The following is a 19,694-nucleotide window of genomic DNA, read 5'->3' as shown; positions in this document are numbered from 1 at the left end:
TCCTCTTCTTCTTTTTTTCTGAATGATTAATCAATTGCTTTGCTTAAGCTTTAGTGCCAACCTACCGTCTATATTTAAACATTATTTAGTTTTACTCAGCTCGATTAGCTTTTCAGTTATTCTGAGTAAATGTTACCTCTTTTGTATTAATATATTATGTTGTAAATTAAGTTTAACTTTGTTAACTTTTTAATTTGGTACTAAAGCTTGTTGTTGTTGTTTAATTAATTCCAGGTTTTAGTTTTTTAACGACTTATATATCGTCAAATTGATTTATCGTAGTTATTAAAATGAAGAATATATATATTTTTAAGCTATTTAATAGTGATTGATTGGTTGTGTGTACTAATTGTATCTGGCGGACCTATTAGCAGCGAAGGGATCATCCTGAGTGAAAAGTATACTTGTCTTCCTTTACAATCCTGGTGCACGCACCCTCGATTTAACGCCCTCTGAATTAAGCGCCCTTTAAGGGGTGCTATGAAATAACAGACCATCCACACCAATGGAAGTTAGCCGGTACGGTTTACGAGTCGGACGAGAAGGTTGAATTTCCTCCGACGTTTCAGTAAAGGACATTTAACTGCCTGAAATTCAAACCAGTTCATTGACGTCCTAGGCGCTTTCTCGAGGAAACCAGTCAGAGATATCTCCGTTTTCCAAGTATCGCCGGCTAAGTTCTACCTTGCGTGATGTTAGTCCCACACTGTTGACTGTCGCAGAGGGTTTTGGTCACGCACTGGGTGATCACGTGACTAGAAACAGGCAAGGAACAACTGTGTCAAGATGGAGCGAAGTTGGGTTTGCGTTTGTGCGTATTTTTGCTTCGTCTTTGTGTATGCACTCGCACTTCACCCAGGCTCCAATGATCTGTTTATGGCAGATTTGTCGCCCTATAATTCTGTGCACGGACCCGAGCAGATACACATCGCATACGGGGATTTTGCAAGTCAGATGACTGTCATATGGTCCACTTCGTCCGTTCAAGAACTCTCCAGTTCTTTTGTCCTGTATGGTTTAGCGCCGAAAAACTATTCCTTGAAAGCGGAGGGCAAATTTGTTGTATTCACAGCAGGCAACCCTGATGGTCTGCACTATGTACATCGTGTTTTACTAGAGGTGAGGTTGAAAGAGACTCGCTAAATACTGAACGTATGCGAAGTATGTGAAATGCTTTCTCAGACGCACCTGCTAGCTTTTCCCGGGGTCCAAGATATGGAAGGTGCAGTGCATTTGACCTTCTTAAGCTGCAATTATCGCCCAAAATCTTGGGAAGATTGCTAAGTTTTACCTTGCCTTCACTTTCTTCCCCTGTGGCAATGTTGAGTTAAAACTTTGAATCTTAACTTTACGAATTATTTTTCATGGGGAATCCAACTTTGAATAGGGGGAGGGGGGGGGGGGTGGAGAAACAACAAACAAAGGTGTGAACAAACGTAAGTAATAAATATATAAAAGCCCTTCAACAAAAGGTAAGAAGTATTCAGGTAAAATTTGTAGGCTGCAAGGAACGCCAGGATTTTTTTGTGGAATACTACCTGTAACATACTGCAGAATATGCAATGGGTTTCTAGCCTTCTGATTGGCTGTACGTATTCTCTATGGCATGGGATAAGTAAATAGATGAACAACAGCATTCTCACTGTGGTCTGGCCTTAGTGCATGAATCTCTCTATACTTTGGGAAGGGAGGGGGGGGGGAAGGTGTTAAATTAAACAAAGGTCCTAGAATTCAGCCATTGTGTTTTCTTTTGCCCCCATATTTTCTGTGAATAATAATAATAATAATAATAATAATAATAATAATAATAATAACAAGCATTAAACAAATCAATGCTACCATGAGGAGTCAAGGAAATGACTATAAGCTCAATAATGAACACTGACAAAGAGCTGTCCTTCCTTATTGTATGCTGGCAGAAATGGATTATTTGCCAGAACGCAAATATAATTAAGAAGTTTTAGGAATACGTATAAACTGAATGTAATGAAAATGATTGAGTGTAACATAACTAGCCCAGACCCGTGTCCGCAAGTTATGTAAATAATTCATGAAAAAAAAAATTAAATCTTCAATAATAATAATAATAATAATAATAATAATAATAATAACAAGAAGCTGTTTCCAGCTTATACTCGGACCATATTTGACTGTGTGGTGCATAAAACCTACAATCTTTTAATGGTGATAACCTCCAGCATCGCCAATTCCCCCAAATAGATAGCCTGCGAGCAAGCTCTCTTGGAGATGGATCCTCTCTCCCCCTCCCGCCCCCCACCCCCAAGAGAGCTTGCTTGCAGGCCACCAAATAGATAGATGCAGAGATATAGTGAGGCAATAAGTAACCACCAGATAGAATTGCATTTCTTGCAGTCAGAATGAAGTACAGGGGAAAATGACATTTGTCATACAAATGCTTTTTATAATCCCGGGCTTTAATCCTTACGTTTCCACCTTTCGTTTAGAGACAGAAACCATTTGTACGGTCCTAATATGTATGTGACACGGGGTCAATGACGGATCGTAATTTTCGGTATGATCGAGACATGGGGGTACTCCCTTATGTGACCTTAACGGGGATGCGCAGCCTGATAGGGTATGGTTTTCAGGGTGTTTTGTCTTGAACGGGGTATCTATTTCATCACTTTCTTTCTTAAACAGGGTATCCCTACATGACCTAATGGCTTAAACAGATTGTGATTGCCAATGCATTAAACAACAGTAAGAAACTAGTGTATTCTTATTTCATTCTAGTCTTAAACAGGGTGTGATTTTGGGTTAAATGTCTTAGAAAGGGCCTGAAAATTTTGAATTCTGTCTTAAACGGGATAGGGGAATCGGAGTATTGTGTCTTAAACAGGGTCAGGGTTTGAACGCCCGCGCCGCACCTCCCTACCCAAGCATCTGTTGAGTACCCCCCCCCCCTCCCTGGGATCTAGAGTAACGTTACGCATCACGCGTACGTTTATATCCTTGTATGTTTTTCAATGTTTTGCTGTTTATATTTTTAAATGAAATTCAGGGGAAAGCATTATTTTGTTATTCACCTTTCATTTGAAGACAGAAACGGTTTCTACATTGATTGTTTTTCTATAGTAAACGTGATACATCTTTATCTATCTTGGCCTGCAAGGTTATAGACTGATTTAGTTGCCAAATTTTCGGTTAAACAAAACTAACCTGGAGGGACTCAGGTTAGCCTAAAAAACACTCCGGTTAGCCTAAAGAGCACTACAGTTAGCTTAAATAGCACTTAGGTTAGCTTAAATAGCTCCCCTGTTAGCTTAACAGTTAGCAGTTGATGTTGGGGTTGTTCATGCCTCGCATGCCTTGCATGTTTTGTTCATGCTTTGCACGTCTGGCTCGCATATTGTAAACACTCCTCACGGCCCAAAAACAAAGAACACGACCGAGAATTTAAAGAATTTGATAACACGACGGAAAAGGTAACTCGTACCAGCTGAGTACAAAAAACGAGACCGAGAACAATAACTTGTGGCCCGAAGGCTTATCTCTCGGCCCATCACAACCCCAAAAAGAAAAAAGAATTTGATAATGCTACTGAAACTTGGTCCGCCTTACGGCCCGAGTAATAATGATAATAATAATAATAATAATAATAATAATAATAATAATAATAATAATAATAATAATAATAAAAATAATAATAATAATAATACTTTATTTGCAATAATTAACATAATTGTATGATTTATATAGGACCATTACGGACCACTACACACATTTGGCATAAATTTGGGGGACACTACTTGGCGATTGGTGTGACTGGTCACTTCTATTTCATGACCATTTTAAGGCCTCAGTTGTCGGGGTTTCCCAGCTGCACCTACACTGTATGCTAACAACAACATGCTGCAGCAGCAGCAGCAGCAGCACAGCTTAGCCAACAGTGCAACTCCAAGAAGAGTATTGGCAGGTCTCAAAAGCTTAAGAGCACTACTAAAAAATTCACAGACATCTCTGCTTTAGCATATTAGTTGACAGTATCAAATTGCAATAACTTTGATCCCCCTCTCTAGAAAAGCACAGTCAAAACACTGATCAGTCCTCTTCTGTCCCCCCTCATACAGAATCCTCTTACCTTGAAAGCCTTTTCTACAGCCTCCATAGGAAAAAAGAAAACTTTCAGAACATGAAATGGCCATAGGATGTGAATGTTTGGATTCATCTAATAAATCTGAAAAGGCAATTTCGTAAGAGAGAGATTTTAAGAGGTAACAATAGTTTGTGAGTTTTCAAGTCCTTTGAGAGTGCTTATTTTGAAACAGGGCTGTCACTGACTTTTGCAGTACATGCAGTAGGTGGTAAAAATAATCATTTAAAAACAGATGAGATGGTTGTTTTGAATTCTAGTATTGGTTTAATGTTTGTTTTTCTACATGTATCATAGTTGCTGGGGATTAAACAAACAACAGCTATGGGAAATCGGCAGTCATGGACCTTTACTATAGTAAATATACTATCCATTGCAGGGTTGCCTTCCACAATCTTGTAAGTTTTGTTTGGCAATCCACCAGTAACCATTGACAACATGTACACCCGGATGAAAGGAAGCAATGTGGTAATCTGTGACCTTCAAAGAAAAAGTGCAACATGCTTATATAATAATCTTCACGAGTACATAAGAATTGTCTTACCATTAATAATAATAATTATTAAACAGTACTTGTGGCTCAGGTGCAGTGGTATAGTGGTTAGTGCATCAGACTTTCAATGGGATGTTCTGAGGGCCAGTGGTGTGAGGCAAGGGTGGTCTCTTCATTGCTGTGTTGCTTCATTAGATCCACATTGTCTCTCTTCACACAGGTGTCCAATGGGTACATACGACATACTGCTTGGGGTAACCCTGCAATGACTAGTATCCCCTCTGTGGGGGGGGGGGGTGGGGTGGGGGTAGCAATACTCCAAGTTGCTTCATGCAATAGAAACTGGGTTAAGCTCCAGCTGTGAGGGCCACTTATCAGGCATTTAGGCTTGCAGTTGCAACTTTACCTTTACCTACTGAAACCAGAAGTCGGGGCAACACTCAACAGATTATTTAAATAATTTAATAATTTAACAATTTGGTGTGCGTAGGTTTCATACAGAAATGCTCACCCACGCATAACAATGATACAAATTAAGAACAAATTCGTATTACAGTAATTTACAATGGTCGTTGCTTAAATTTACAAATTGTTACTTAACGCTAATAAACTGATAAAACTAATAAAATGCTTTTTTAAGCCTCAAGGAGTTTCTTAAAAGTTAAAATTGAAATGGCATGGCGTATCTCCCTGGGAAGCTCATTCCATAACGTGGGTACATGTATATGCGCTGCCAATGCGAATGAGCAGTCTCCTATTTTGGTACAATAACTTTTTGAAGGCATTAGTCACCTGGAGTATTTGGCTTTCATTCTGCAGAATTGAAGAGCTTTCTTTGGTAAAATGTTACCTTGAACTCTTGCAACATGGAAAAAGTGAATTCTAATTTTCTGTCACTCCATTGTTCAAATATCCCAATAAAAGCCCCCACCCCGGAACAAGCGTCATTCTGTCTTTGTTTTTAATTTTGTTGTTGAGTTTCCCTGACAAGAGCTATCAGGCCAACATGTTACTTTTTTGTTTGTTGTGACTGTTTGTTGAATTTCACTTGTAGGGTTTAATTCCTGGAAAGAATTACTCATACCGTGTTCAAAGTGGAAGCAACATTAGTGAAGGGTTTGAATTCACAGCAAAGAGAGAAGATGAGGTCAGTATATACCAGTTAATAGATGAGCTTTGTCTCAAACAGCATAATAACTACTGCAAAAGCTGGAGTAATTTAGGTCTCAATAAATATGGTAAATGTAATGTAGGAAAAGTTAAAGGTGAGATGATGCAGTTCAGAGGCGCCTTGCCATGCAGGATAGCCATATTGTCATCCAAAGGCCCCTATTGCTTTTACGGCTCACCTGTTGGTGTCAGATCATTTTGTAATCACTTTGTTTATGGCTGCATGTTGAAACATTTGCTCCCATACCCTCCCTTCCAATAGGTTAAGCATGCTGTGTGGATGGTATCCATGGCAACCTGTACTGCAACCACCTGCCAGGGACTGCCACATTGAAAAAAAACTCTTAGGGTTAAGAAAACCTTGGTTCTGTTGGCCAGAAAAAAAATCTCTGCAATTTGCTATTACTTGTACTTTGAGTCTATTTCACCACAAAATAGAAATTAGAGACAAAGGTCAGTATTGCGGCCCCACATGCAGTGTATTACAAGGTTGATTCGGCAAATACGTCCTGTTCACTACACCATTGATCAAAGTTTGCATACAAAGCAGATCACTGTTTTAATAAATGCGTAGATGTTAGTTTCAGAGGTACTATTGTGTCTTGTAATGCACAAGTCAACGAAAACCCCGACCCCCCCACCCCCACCCCGGGACAACTGGGGGATTAGAAGGGAATAGTGGGGCATTTAATACAAAATCATGCCCGAGATGGTGGGGCATTGGAAGCGTTTAGTAGATTTAGCTGCCCTGAGGGGGTAGGGCATAGGTGGGGATTTGTGCACAGACTGCAATGTCAAAGTCAGCGGATGCCCGAGTGCATTGGAATGGAGAAGGCTCCAGAGGGGGAATGGATCTGCAGTGTTTGCAAAGGTTTGTATACTGCTTTTATTTTATATTCCTATTAAACTTTTGATGATTGCTATTGTGAAAATAGTGCTTTGCTCTGGCTGGTTCGAAAAACTTGGCAACTTTCAAAAAAAGTTTAATAACGTTTACTCACCATCAGTGCCTTTTCTTTTTCAGGCTAACAACCAAGTGCCACCTAACACAGCCCCCAGGGGTGGGGTATTAGGTAATGTTTTAAGTTTATGAAGGATCCCGAGGGGTGGGGGTATTCTTCGAGATTTGAGCAAGGTTTTTTCCAAATCCCCACCTTGTCCCAGGGTGGGAAGGGGGGGGGGGGGAGGGGTCGGGGTTATCGTTGACTCATGCATAAAGAGTTTAACATTAAAAATACGTTAAAGGTTTTGTAGCTACACGTATTTGAACTGGATGGACTATTTTATTTTGCAAAACTTCTCTTCTGCTAAGGGAGGTCGAAGAGGTTTAGTTTTCAAAATATGAGCTTACTGTGCGAGCTTACGAAAAAGACAATGACAATTCCTCAGCAGCGATAGCCCCTGTTGATGATTTTTGTACATAATTCGCCATTCCCTTCGCGGCTTTGCTGCTCATTCGCCGAGACTTCGCTTTCGCCCAACATCCCGCCAGCTACTAACGCTGCCGACATCAGGGACAAAATGCCATCCCTATAAAACTGTTTTTTTTCCTCTCACCTTGACTCTCTTATGAAAGTGGTTGGGTCAGTCAATTAAAAAAAAAAGAAGAAAAAAGAGAAGATAAGAAAAGATATGGACAGTATAGACACATTTGCTAAGTAATAATTCGGAGCGAGAATTTATCTTATTTTACTCGTGACTGACATTTTGCAGTGGTCCCTTAATCCCTAGTTAACCCGTAAAGGGATTCGAAGACGTTTATTTGAGGGTGGCAGAATTTGAATCACACGAGAAATGGAGCAGGCAGTGAATCACATATAATAATTTTTCTCACTTTTTCAATGTGTCCGTGTAGTACGATGGAAAACGAAACATAATCTGAGATGGTGCTATTTCTTTTGGTTCCCTGCAGGAACAAATGTTCCCAAACAAAAAGTTGACTCCTTGTACATTCGTATTGTTTGTAGGATAAGGGTGTCGGTAGGGAAGTAATGAGAGATTGGATATGATTAGATATGAACTATGCAGTAATTAATTTGCATCAAAGGAAGTTAATCTTTGCTGCATCCGAAATAAATTTTTATCTATAACTCTCGCTTTGATTCTACCCTCTAAAAATTTTGGCTGAAAAGAAACAAACAGGTCAACGCTTTGAAATATTAAATCATTAGGCGCGTGGTACGCACGGGAACAGACCGTTTTGCCCAATCACAGTTCGAGTTTTTGGACTTGACTGGCATCTGCCAGTGAGCAATACAAGCTCCGCCTAGCGATTCATCCCACTCAACTCGATTTGCAGTCGTTTTCGACAAAGTTTGTGGAGGGCGTCGCCTTTGAAAAAAAACCCACCTAGGTTATATCTTCCTGCCAAGAAAAATGGAGGAGACTTCTCTTGAGAAGTTGATCGGCGTTAAAAAGGAACGTAAGCCCTCGTGCACGCTTTGTAGTAATCACGGAGTGCGATCGAACCTCAAGGGCCATAAGCATCACTGCCCTTTTTTGAACTGCCACTGCGAACGGTGTGTCAAGGGACGCCGAAAAAGGGACATCATGAAACAGCAAGTTCGTCTTCGGAGAAAACAGATCAAGGAGTTTAGCAAACGCGCTTGCTGTGTTCCAGCGGCTGAACCGCGAGGTAAAATGGACAATTTCATGTTTTAACAGTTGTTGAGCTGTTGTAAGCTTAAGTTTCTCATTTCGATTGAAGCGAATGCTTACTTCCTTCTTTCTTTTTGCAATTGCGATAAAGTTTTTAAACTTCTGGACAATGTCTACGAAACTTTTCTTGGTCGTTGTAGTTTTAATTTGGGCGCTATTTTAGGCCAGCTCTTTGAGCTTACTTGTTTGTTTTTCACTTGTTTACTTGAAGTTAGCGCAAACATGAAAATTACTTTTAAGCCTAAATTGCTTTATTGTGCGGAAAAGAAACCATTTTAGCTAATGTTTATATAATGTTTCAAATTTTTATATATTTTCAGGCGATTGTCGTTTTGTTCATTAATGAATTAATTGTTTATTTCGATCCTGTTGCAGTGAACATTACCTCCTCTGTGTTTGGGAAATCCGAACAGTCCTTCACCGAAGAACTAAACAGTGTCCTGGATGAACCCATCAGAGAAACCGTTCCTAAACTGGGCGGCCGTTTGATGCAGAGCGTCTCCAACATTATGCATTCGCCGTTCAGCGCTCCCAGACGCCAATCTTTGAACTGTGGTGCTTACATGCCAACTCCGTTTCAAATGTGGACCATGTGCGATGGCCGTATCTTCCATTACAGTAACTGGCCGGAGCAAGCAGTTCCCACATATCCCGTAGAGCCCCAGACTAGCCGTGGGTTTTCAATTTCAGATAACAGCGCTTTTGTCAAGTACTGTAATCAGCCTTCGAGAATGGAGAACAACTCGTTCCGATTTGGCCGTTCTTCGTCTGAAGAAGCTGCCGCAGTTTTGGCATCGTTTGGAAATTCAGAACATGGGATAACAAATCGTTAGACTGAAAAACTGCTTGTAGTGAATATTCCTGTCGTTTTGTTTTAGTTATTCAGTTATTAACGATTTTCTTTAATAAATCGCTTGGAGTTCTTAAGAAAACGTTGTGTAGGATTAAGAGTTGTTAAGGATGTTAAAATGAATTTCCAAATGATCCTAATTTATAAGCTTATTAGTTGTATTCAACGTTTAAATACAAGCTTATCTGGAAGGCTTTTTTTTTTGGTTCCCTAACCGCTGTTTCGTTTATCAGTTTTTTTTCTATTAAGGCTTTCATCCTCAAATAATTTAACGGAAAATAAATATATACTGGGTCTACTGGGTCTATTTTAAAAAGATTATTTTTACTAGAATTGGCCTAAGTTTCTTTTTTCCGAATGGTGGCCCCCGGAAAAAAATTGTTCCCTTTGTTTGAAGAAAAAAAACTGTTAATTTTTATCAAAGTTTGAAAAACTGTATTTTTTCCTTGAAGTTGAAGGCCACGGTGACGTTGTGTCTATTGAATTTGACGTGTCTCGATTGTAATTGATGTAGAAGAAAGATAATTTGTTGTCGGATAAAACTACCCGGTGTGTTCCAGCGAAACTTTGTATGGATATTACACTGTAATATAGAAATTATTCCTTGTTGCAGAATAATTTTGGAATAATAGAAGCGAAACTTTTCGGAAAGAATTAAGAACAAGTTTGGCAGAAATTGTGCAGATTCTGCATGTCAAGAAACAGTGGGATGAAAGATTCGAAGATAAAAATTGTCGCTATTGTAGCGAGGAAATAGGTTTAACATTTTTTCCCGCCCTTCGGGTGACGACAGGACTACTCTGGTGCCGACGAATTGATAACGATCATTTTCTTTTTAGTTTTCAAATTTATTCAAAATGTCCAAAAAGTTTGCACTGATCTTAAAAAAATAAAAAAAAACATTCACAACTGTTTTTTATACACTTTTTTCATTAGATCTTTTTTTATAAGGACGTCGAGACTGGAATTTAACCAAAGTTTGAAGAACATACGTCTGGTTGAGAGTAAACTAAGAACGTTTCTATTTTAAGGGTAAAATCAAAAATATAAAATGGCCGAGGGTTGGTTAGCCGAGCAAGCCTGTCAAAGGTAACTTCATACCACATGACGGCAAATAATGCTCTTTGTCGATAGTTTTGGTCTAACGTGAACATAAGAACATCTCCAGGAAATTTTCAGGCCCAAATTGCCAAAAATATGACATTCAGCCTTGGCACCAAAATTAGACGTTCTTGGCTGCTTGGCGGTGCAGTGCCAGAGTGGTATTGGAGACTGAAACGGTTGCTTCTGATTCGACTGGAAAGAAGATAACAGAAGGTTTTTTTTCTTTCAAACATGACAGAATGAAAAAAGCAAAATTTATGGAAGAATTTCCACAAGGAGTAAGCTCATTTCGAAGTCGTCCAGTCCTGACCCATCCGCGCCGTAAGTTGCGTGACAGAGAGCCGAGGGACCCGGATCGACTTCTGATGAGAAACATTTATCACCATAGACATTTTTCGGGCCCGGTAAGTTACCGAGAGTTTTGAGAAACGGCCCCCAGGACTGGACCAAGTTCGAAGTGGAAAGTCATGCATTCAAGAAACGTTAACTCGCACGCACGTGGCATATTTACTTCGCGTGCTCATCCGATTTGTCAAAAGCCATCTGAGAGCGGAAAGGGAGAGTTGTCGTCCGAGATTTTGACTGTATCGCCACTGCATTTATTATTTATTTATTTATTTATTTATTTATTTATTTGAGTTTTTTTTAGTTGTTAATTTTGCTCGTGTCCTTAGAATTCTGTGTAAAATTCACTTTAAATTTGGCATATACTTCATGATAAGGTAAGGGTGACTATTTGGAGGGGAAAAAGACGAATAAGTCATTGCTTTGAAAGCTGTAAGTTAGCATGTTTGACGGCTCTTTTTCTCTCAAACCTGTTTAAGACAAGTAACAATCGGGATATTGCAGATACAGGTAAAATTAGAGAAACTCAGGTCAAAATAGGCATACTTCAATAAAGCAAGCTTTTCATCGTGCACTGATAATTCTCTTCTATGCGAGGAAAGTTAAGGATTGTTTGCAGCGCAGTGAACACCGTTTCCCTTGCGTCAAACGTCACTGACAAGCTGACTTGACGCCGAAGGAATGATCAGATTTGAGGGCGTCATTTGGGTTTTGGCGTTTTATTACGTCAATCGCACCCGAATTGATTGTAATTGATTATAGCAAGGCATCTTGTTTGGCAGTGATACCCTTATTGTCGAGGCGAAAAATCAACTCCCGTGCGAAGTTACGGTAGCTATGAAGTGGACAGAGAATCAAACACAAGTAACTGAATGCGGCAGCAGCCTTTACATATGTTTGTAATCCCATAGTTTTTTATTTTTTGTTTTGTTTTGTTAGGATTGGTCACCGCAGTTCCTGGTCTACGGAGACATGGGTCGGGTTGGCGGAGCGCCCAGTCTTAAACGGCTTATTCAAGAGGCCAGGTCCGGCCAAAACACGGCCGTGTTACATGTTGGGGACTTTGCGTATGACTTTAATACTAATGGAGGACTTGTAAGTAAAGTGTAAATGGACTGGACTGTTTATATGGCCTATCACACTAATCCGGGTAAATTTGGAAACACGTCTGTTTGGCCGTCCGTCGGCATTAATCCAGCGTTTTTGAGCATCGAAAGCGGATCATTTTGAAAGCGCTCTCCAGCGTGGATAAATTTAAAACGCCAGTTAGGTGGGTTAGAGTGGACGGCGGAAAACGCTGACGTCACAACGGTAATGTGCGCATGCTTCACAGTGTGAAAGCATGCGCTTGTCAAATTATTTGGATTAGTGTGAACGGGAAAACATTGCGCAAACGATAGCACGGATGAAAAACATTTGATAAGTTTTCGCGAAAACGCCGCTTGAAAATCTTTTCGGGTATAGTTTGCACGAAGCGTAAGTCACTTACGCTTATGAAAATTCACCTTTAAGTTAAAGGTGAATTTTCATACTGAACGTACTCATTCACTCGATTAATTGATAACTTTCTGTAATTGTCAAACGTGTTTAGCTTGGTGCAAGCTTAGGGGGGACAGACAAGTTAAACTGTATTTATTTACCTCGTTTGGGATAATTTTCCCTGTGGTGTGAAAGTTTGCGAAAGGGAATTTGCTTATTCTGTAAGAAAAATGGCGTTCTGCATGCAGCCAATATTTCCAGTAGGTAACTTTCCTATCAGCTGATATAACTAAAAGATCGTATTGTTGTAATGCACTGATGCGCTCGTGTGTATTTTAATTCTTATCTTTTGCCTACTTCCTGAAAGGATAACTTTTTCGTTGTTGTTGTTAATAATAATATCTTTGATGAAAAACTTTTTGAGCGAAGAATTACGGTGTTTTTTGTTAATTTAAAAAATAAGTACACAACTAATATTACCATTACTAAGGCCTAGGGCAAACGTCGAATCTAAGTCGCGTCGAATTTATTAAAAATAGGTTCGACAAAGAGTCGACTTAATTCCAGTGTGGTAGCAAACGTCGAACCTGCGTAGACCCTAATTCTCAAGTTGCACTTCGTGAAACACGGGAATAAGCACGTGTCCCCGTGCTATTAGGGACCTTACGAAAACACCACGGCGCGACGGCGACGACAACGCCACAACACAAAAAGCTTAATGAGCAAAAACAATCGCTCTGCACGTGCGTTTTAAATTTTGGTACATTTCTTTGTCGTCCTCTGCAAAACAACAACGTGAAATGACCAAATTCAAGGTTCTCTTACCAATTTGGTTCCTGGCTAGTTTGTCGTTTGTGTATACAAGTTGAATGAGTTAAAATAATCGCGAAGTAGCACAAATGAAATAAAGTTATACTATCAAATGACGTTTGCGTTGGCGTCACCGTCTTGCATTCGTAAGGTCCCTATTCACTCGATGTGCGGCTAGTTATTGCTAGGACTTGCTAGCGAAATGCCGAAATACAGTGCTCATCGGGCTTTTCTTTGGCAATTAATTGCGAAAAATAGAAAAAAAAAAACACTCAAACACTGAGCATTTATTGCAAATAGGCAATTCGCATTTCAATCATTTATATTTAGTGTTCATGAAACACGAAAAACACATTTCCATCACGCTGTGCGATGTCAGCAATGACTTTCGATAACTCGCCATTTCTGGTCGCGAAATTGTCTTTGTACAGCGCATGCTCGTCAGGGGGGGGAAATAGCGTTTGGCAGATGGGGGAGTCGGTATTTTTGTGACTTTTGCGCAGTCCGTCACATTTGAATCAATTATTTTGTAATTTGCATGATTTATGAATTGAGTTCAGCGCGTGTTTAGAACGGCGTTTGCTGTAACGCCGAACCACTGTCGCATTGTCCGACTTGGCAAGTCGAACTTATGCTGGAGTCGAACCAATTAATTTGAGTCGAACTTAATTGCGGCAAACGTCGCACCATTCATGAGCCTATTTCAAAATTAATAGGTTCGACGAATTAAGTTCGACTAAGATTCGACGTTTGCCCTAGGCCTAAGTCTATATACATGAATGAATATAGCTAGTTACTTAATTCGGTACAGTCTTAGGGCCCTAGGAATAAAAGATTGTCTTTGACGTTCAGATCTCGAAAGTGGTGTAACAAGGCTCTTCTTCTGAGATTTTAGATTGTAACTGTGTTTAACTGAATCATCGAACAGGTGAATAAGTTGGGTTTTTTTTCGTAGAACGGTGATGCCTTCATGAACAGGATTCAGGACATGGCTGCGTGGATTCCCTACATGACATGTGTTGGAAATCACGGTAAGAATCCGGCCAAAACAACCTCCAAGTGATACGTGTTTGTAGGCCTGGCCCCGGTTGTACTCCAACTGTACAACAAATGCACTCCAAGTCCAGGGTTTTCAAAAGCACCCGACGCCCGACGCAAGTCACCGGCTACTTTTAGCGTTTGCGCCGGGTACTTTTTGTCTCCAAAGCATAAATTTATGTCAATGACGTAGCTGATTACGGACGTGGATATTTTTGCCCAGATTTTAATTCCAATTGTTATAATTAATAGTTATATACATCTTCTTCATGTTCATTAACTACTATTCAGCGTTGTCTTTGGGTTGTTTCAACGACATTTAACATGACCTCCAAACAAACACTTTTTTACCCTGAAAATGCACCAGAATGCATCTGGGTATGCAAAATTTAAAAATTTGCTTTGACCCCCCCCCCCCCCCCCAGCAGGAGGGGGTTTCCCCCTTCTGCACCCTCCCCCCAAAAAAGCCGCACGGCACCGCTAACGCAGTGCAATTGTCCTCCGGCTACTTTCACATTTCCTCCTGCTATTTTTTTTTTTTTTTTTCATTTTGAAAACCCTGTCCAACCAATACCTTTTATCCGCTGGATAGCGATTTACCCACTGGATAAACTTATCCGCTATTTGAACAACATACCTTGGTGTGAGGTAGGAGTGGAATGAGAAACATTTGGCCTTAGGGTGGGTGGGGTGGAGACTCGGTTCCTACGTGCCCCAAACTCTTCGTTTGCCGAAAATCGGAAAGTCTTAGGTTCGACTCCTGATAGGAGCACTCGGATTTTTTTCCGAGTATGCCTCTGTCACTTACTGAATAATACATCATTCTTAAATTCAGTAGTTTTGTGTTAGCATCAAAAGTCAGAATTATTATTTTGCACTATTCTCGTCTGTGTACTAATTTTTTTCAAGAAAACACAAACGCGAATCTCACGTTTGCCATTTGCCGTAAATACGATCCTAAATCTCTCTATTATCGTCGGTGGTAAATACCTGTTTAATTCTCTCAACTAAATTGCTGCTTAATTCCATCTTGCTATATAGATATTTTTGTTTTGTTTCTTTGTCTGCAGAGATTCCCTTCAACTTTAGTCATTACCGATACAGATTCTCTATGCCGCAGCTTGAATGGCCGACTTCAGTTAACCGAATGTGGTACAGCTTTGATATCGCCAAAGCCCACTTTATCGCGTAAGATGTAAACAGGAAAACAACCCAAACTGATTGCAGGGCTGACGCTACGGCAAAGGGCAAGTTTTTTGGGGCAGATATTTCAACTAGTATCCTACTAGTCTTCTTCTGGGCCAGAGTTACAATTAGAAAAAATAACGGCTCTAAAAAATTTCTCTCGTTGTAACTCTGACCCTGAAGAAGACTTGTGGTACGAGTTGAAATATTGGCCCAAATAAATAAGCCCTTTGCTGTAGTGTCAGCCCTGCAATCAGTGTAGTTTATTTACACCTAAAGTGACGTCTGGCACGTGCATCTCCATTGCAAGAGATCCGGCAACGGAACGTATTCAGAACAGATTATTTGTGCGTGGTGTGGTCCCCTGCATTCCAAAGTTTCCTTAAAGCATCTTATCTAAGCCCCTAAGGCGTACAAAGGTATTCTTGGGGAGGGGGAGGGGAGGGGAATACAGTCAAAGTTTACAGTGCTTGACGCGGGCTGTTTCAGTGTCCCTGCCAAGTCTGGGAAAGCTATATAACAGTTTTTGAGTGTTTTTATATGAAAACTGAGATTTCTTAAAATACACCATCATTAAAAAAAAAGGTGTTTACCAACACATAAACGTCTGAAACACTATTTTGTGGTGACGTGCACGTGTTCGGATGTTATCACGCTACCATTTTTAAACCCTCCGCGTTTCTATAAAGGCGAGCCGTCCGAAGCATAACAACATTCTTCGAGAGGGAGGGGAGGGTAACATTGTGATGGACCATTATCGTACCCAGGGGGTTAGTACTTCTGTGATGTTCTAAGTTGCTTGGAGGGACTATGTCACCTGGGGCACATGCGCAGTAGAGTCCGGTTGAGACTAATTTGCATACAGCTATTGGCGGGATTTTTGCTTTTCCGCCATTGCAAAAACCTTTAAAAATATCGCAACAAGCAGCTTCTGTGATAACTAAAGAACGTTTGTAAATAAAACATTCAGCTAACTTTCCAAAAATGAACGCGATTCAAACAGATGAAAACAGCTTCCTGAACTCTCCTATGGTATTTGATAAACTTGGGCCAACGGTTTTAAAGTGCCTCTAATCAACGCGCGCATGCGCCTAGGGTGACATGGTCCGTTAAATGCTGTGGAAAGCTTGAATACGACCAGAACAGCGACTCACCTCACATGCTCAAGACAGGAGGAATCTAGTGCAATTCAGTAACCGCCATTCTTGTTTGCCTTCATTTCATATCAGGTACTCTACCGAGGTGTACTTCACTGACGGCCCTGTGCAGGATCAGCTCGATTGGTTAACAAACGATCTCAAGGAGGCTAACAAACCAGAAAATAGAGCCAAGAGGCCGTGGATCATAGCGTTTGGCCACAGGCCTATGTACTGCTCTAATATTGATATGGATGACTGCAGCACGCTACATTCTGTGGTTAGAAAAGGGTGAGTGGTTCTACTGGTCTTAAAGTCCTAACATATCTCCGAGGAGACCTCTCAGTATAAGCCCGGGGGTTTCTTGAGGTCTCCTCGCCACTTCTTACTTCTTCTTTTACTATTATTATTTACTCGAAACTTATGTACAATCCTAGTCTATTATTCATTGTAACTTTCTATGTTTGTATGTCGTGGTGAATAAATGAATAAATAAATAAATAAATACTGTCTTTTTCTCTTTTCTAAGCTTACGTCGACGATGGACCGGCGCGGAAAAGAAGTTAATGCTTATTATACAGTACGACACTCCGTTAATACGGCCATCTCGTTTGTAATGACCACTTTTTCGTGGCCCAAGTGACAGCTCGGTCATAGCAAAGATGAAGTATTCATCTTGCCGCGAGCATGGACAATGAAAACATATGAGTCTCCGACGAGAATCGAACTTATGACCTTCGGGCCCGGTCGGTATCCGATGTTCCTTCCGTACACCGGTCGGTGTCCGATGGGTTGATTCTCGTCTTTTTTTCGTTTTGATTCGTTAAATTTCAGCAAATGCCAAACAGAGTCAGATTATTTACGGTGCAAAGTCGCTAAAACCCGCACTGTTTTCTTTCTTTTTTTCTCTGTAGCCTCGAACCGTTGTTCTTCCAGTACGGTGTGGACATCATTATCCAGGCGCATGAGCACTCATACGAACGCCTCTGGCCAGTCTACAATGACACAGTGACGGCTCATAACTACAGCAACCCTAAGGCACCAGTCCATTTAATATCTGGCGCGGCCGGCTGCAACGAGCATTATGGGATATGCGTCAGCCCAATGCTGGGACCTAGAGGTATGAAGATTTTCTATTGAAAATGCCCACCCTCCCGTCTCCCCCTGTCAAACCGTGGCCTTTGTGGCCCGTAAGGTCTCTGGATTTAGTTATCTGCTAGGTTGGCTCCCGCTTTTCCCAGTTTTCAACCTTTTCATCATGTTGGTCGTAACAGTCCGGCCCGCAGTACAATGGCATTTATACTTGACACATACTTCCTTTGATCTAGAAAGGGAGAAATCTCTGAGAGATCCACTTGAGAGAACTCAAAGCTGTGTACGGGTCACTTTACATTTGTTAGAGATCGCTCAGTTTCGAAGTGATTATTTTTCAAGATTTTACAGCATCATCCCTTCAAAATAACGCATTCAATTTACAGACTGGCCAAACAGACCGGCCAGTTTTGGCAAATGGGAAGCACTGTCCGAATCACCAAAACTTTTGGCAAATTTCGGTGGAGAATTTCTACAAACGGTAAATTTCGGATCGACTGGTTGACCTTCAGAGGTTGTCCTGAGTTGGTCCTCTTGTTCCAAAACTTTTTCGCGCTGTCCTGTCCGTTCCATGGCCAGTTAATTTCCGAAAACATTTCCCGGAAATTCGGAGGTTTTTCTCTAGGTAAGGAGATGTGTCCTAGGCTTTTAGTATTCTCTTGATAGTGAAGAGGGCGGACAAAGAAAACGATCGAAAAGAGCAAGCGAAGGGACTACGAACGAGCAAGATACTTTTGGCGGGACTGATCAATAATTTACTGGCCCCAGCCCTTTGTTTTGGAACAACGCTTCAGTAAACTGTAGTTGCAGTTGTTCTAGGGTGCGTACTTTATTCTGGGGTGGGGGGGGGGGGGGGGAATTGTAATTTTCTATTCTGATTTTGGTATATCGGATATTCCAAAATCAGAATAGAAAATTACAGTGCGATTACTGTTACCTGGGTCACTTAAACAAAATTGGCCAAACAGATTGCAGATCAAGAACAATGAATTTCAACCACAGCCGATTGAACCAATCACGAGTAGACGGAAAACAACAGTTAAAACCCAACATTTTGGAATTATTCACTGTTCGTATCATACTGTGATCTGATTAGCGAGTTTAGTGACCCCGGTAAACTGGCCTGTCAAGGTCAGAAAATGACGGTTGAACAACAAAACCTTTCCAGTATTCTTTCAGCTTTGAACTATTACTCCCAACAAGCGCAAGTCAATACTGGGAAATACGGGAAAATATGAAAACCATAACTGAAACGCCAAAAGCAAACGGAAAAAAAATAATCTTCGGTGAAAATAGTCTGCTTCCATGAAGTTTCATCAGTTAGAAATCTCAAGAGCACAATTAACGCCGTCAGACACAATAAATCAGTGTTTACTTTACTTTTTACTTGAATCTCGTTTCTCGTTTCCCGTCGCAGTTTTTTTTCCAGTTTGATGGGAATGATTTTAGCGCCGTTAGAAATTCTAGGAACAGAGTCAACTTAAACAAGGAACAGGAACAGTGATTCAGTGTTTTTTCTTGGCCGTGTACTCGATAAATTAAGCCGCAACATGTTTGAAATTGTGTCGTCATTTTACGCCAGGTCCTTGGTCCGCATTCCGAGAGTGGTTACCAGGCAACGCTGGCTTTGGTAAGCTGCGGATCGTGAACTCGACACACGTGTTCTGGGAACAAATCAAGGCTTGGGATGCTTCAATTCAAGACAGTATATGGATTGCACAGGAACACCACGGACCATTTAAACCCCTGGATGTGGAATATTAGTATATTAGAGGAACGGATGATATGAGACTCCGTGTGTGGTGTAAACAGGGCGACCACGCCCGATGTGGAACATCTAAAGGAGGACTCGAAATCTTAATGAATTAATGAATTAATAATTTGTAATTTCACAATTTAAATATTTTTGCACATTTGGATAAACCTTCGATTCAGTGAAGGAACTGTTATATACCGCGATGTATTTCCTTTTTATATCTAATTCGAATGTTTAGCTCTTTGTGATGACGTCGTAAAACAGAGAAAATAATTACGCTCGGCCAATCCCGACAAACGCATACTTTATTTATTTATCCACTGTAAAATCTTTAGTATTACATTATAAAAAGAAAGTATTGAAAACTTCACAAGTTAAAATAAAAATACTGTTTTACAAGATTGCCGTGTGGGACCCTGACTGACAATTGTTGTAAAGTCGATCAATTTCCCTTTTAAAGCGAC

General features: G+C 40.5%; 2 protein-coding genes across 2 annotated transcripts; both read left to right on the top strand.

Annotated features, from left to right (window-relative positions):
- Positions 1 to 761: 761 nt before the first annotated feature.
- On the top strand, positions 762 to 19,631 carry LOC146478158 (acid phosphatase type 7-like). Its single transcript, XM_085112882.1, has 8 exons — positions 762 to 1,119; positions 5,662 to 5,754; positions 11,674 to 11,829; positions 13,979 to 14,054; positions 15,132 to 15,249; positions 16,476 to 16,673; positions 17,297 to 17,502; positions 19,057 to 19,631. Exons 1-8 carry the CDS (start codon positions 787 to 789, stop codon positions 19,236 to 19,238), a joined length of 1,362 nt encoding a protein of 453 aa, XP_084969008.1. The 5' UTR covers positions 762 to 786; the 3' UTR covers positions 19,239 to 19,631.
- Positions 8,034 to 9,413, top strand: LOC146478159 (doublesex- and mab-3-related transcription factor 1-like). Its single transcript, XM_085112883.1, has 2 exons — positions 8,034 to 8,412; positions 8,811 to 9,413. Exons 1-2 carry the CDS (start codon positions 8,154 to 8,156, stop codon positions 9,266 to 9,268), a joined length of 717 nt encoding a protein of 238 aa, XP_084969009.1. The 5' UTR covers positions 8,034 to 8,153; the 3' UTR covers positions 9,269 to 9,413.
- Positions 19,632 to 19,694: the final 63 nt, after the last annotated feature.

The sequence above is a fragment of the Pavona decussata genome, unplaced genomic scaffold (assembly GCF_977016875.1).
Source record: "Pavona decussata unplaced genomic scaffold, jaPavDecu1.1 SCAFFOLD_67, whole genome shotgun sequence".
Classification (NCBI taxonomy): Eukaryota; Metazoa; Cnidaria; class Anthozoa; order Scleractinia; family Agariciidae; genus Pavona; species Pavona decussata.
The sequence above is the reverse complement of the archived record's forward strand: the minus strand, read 5'-3'. Positions and strand labels throughout refer to the sequence as shown.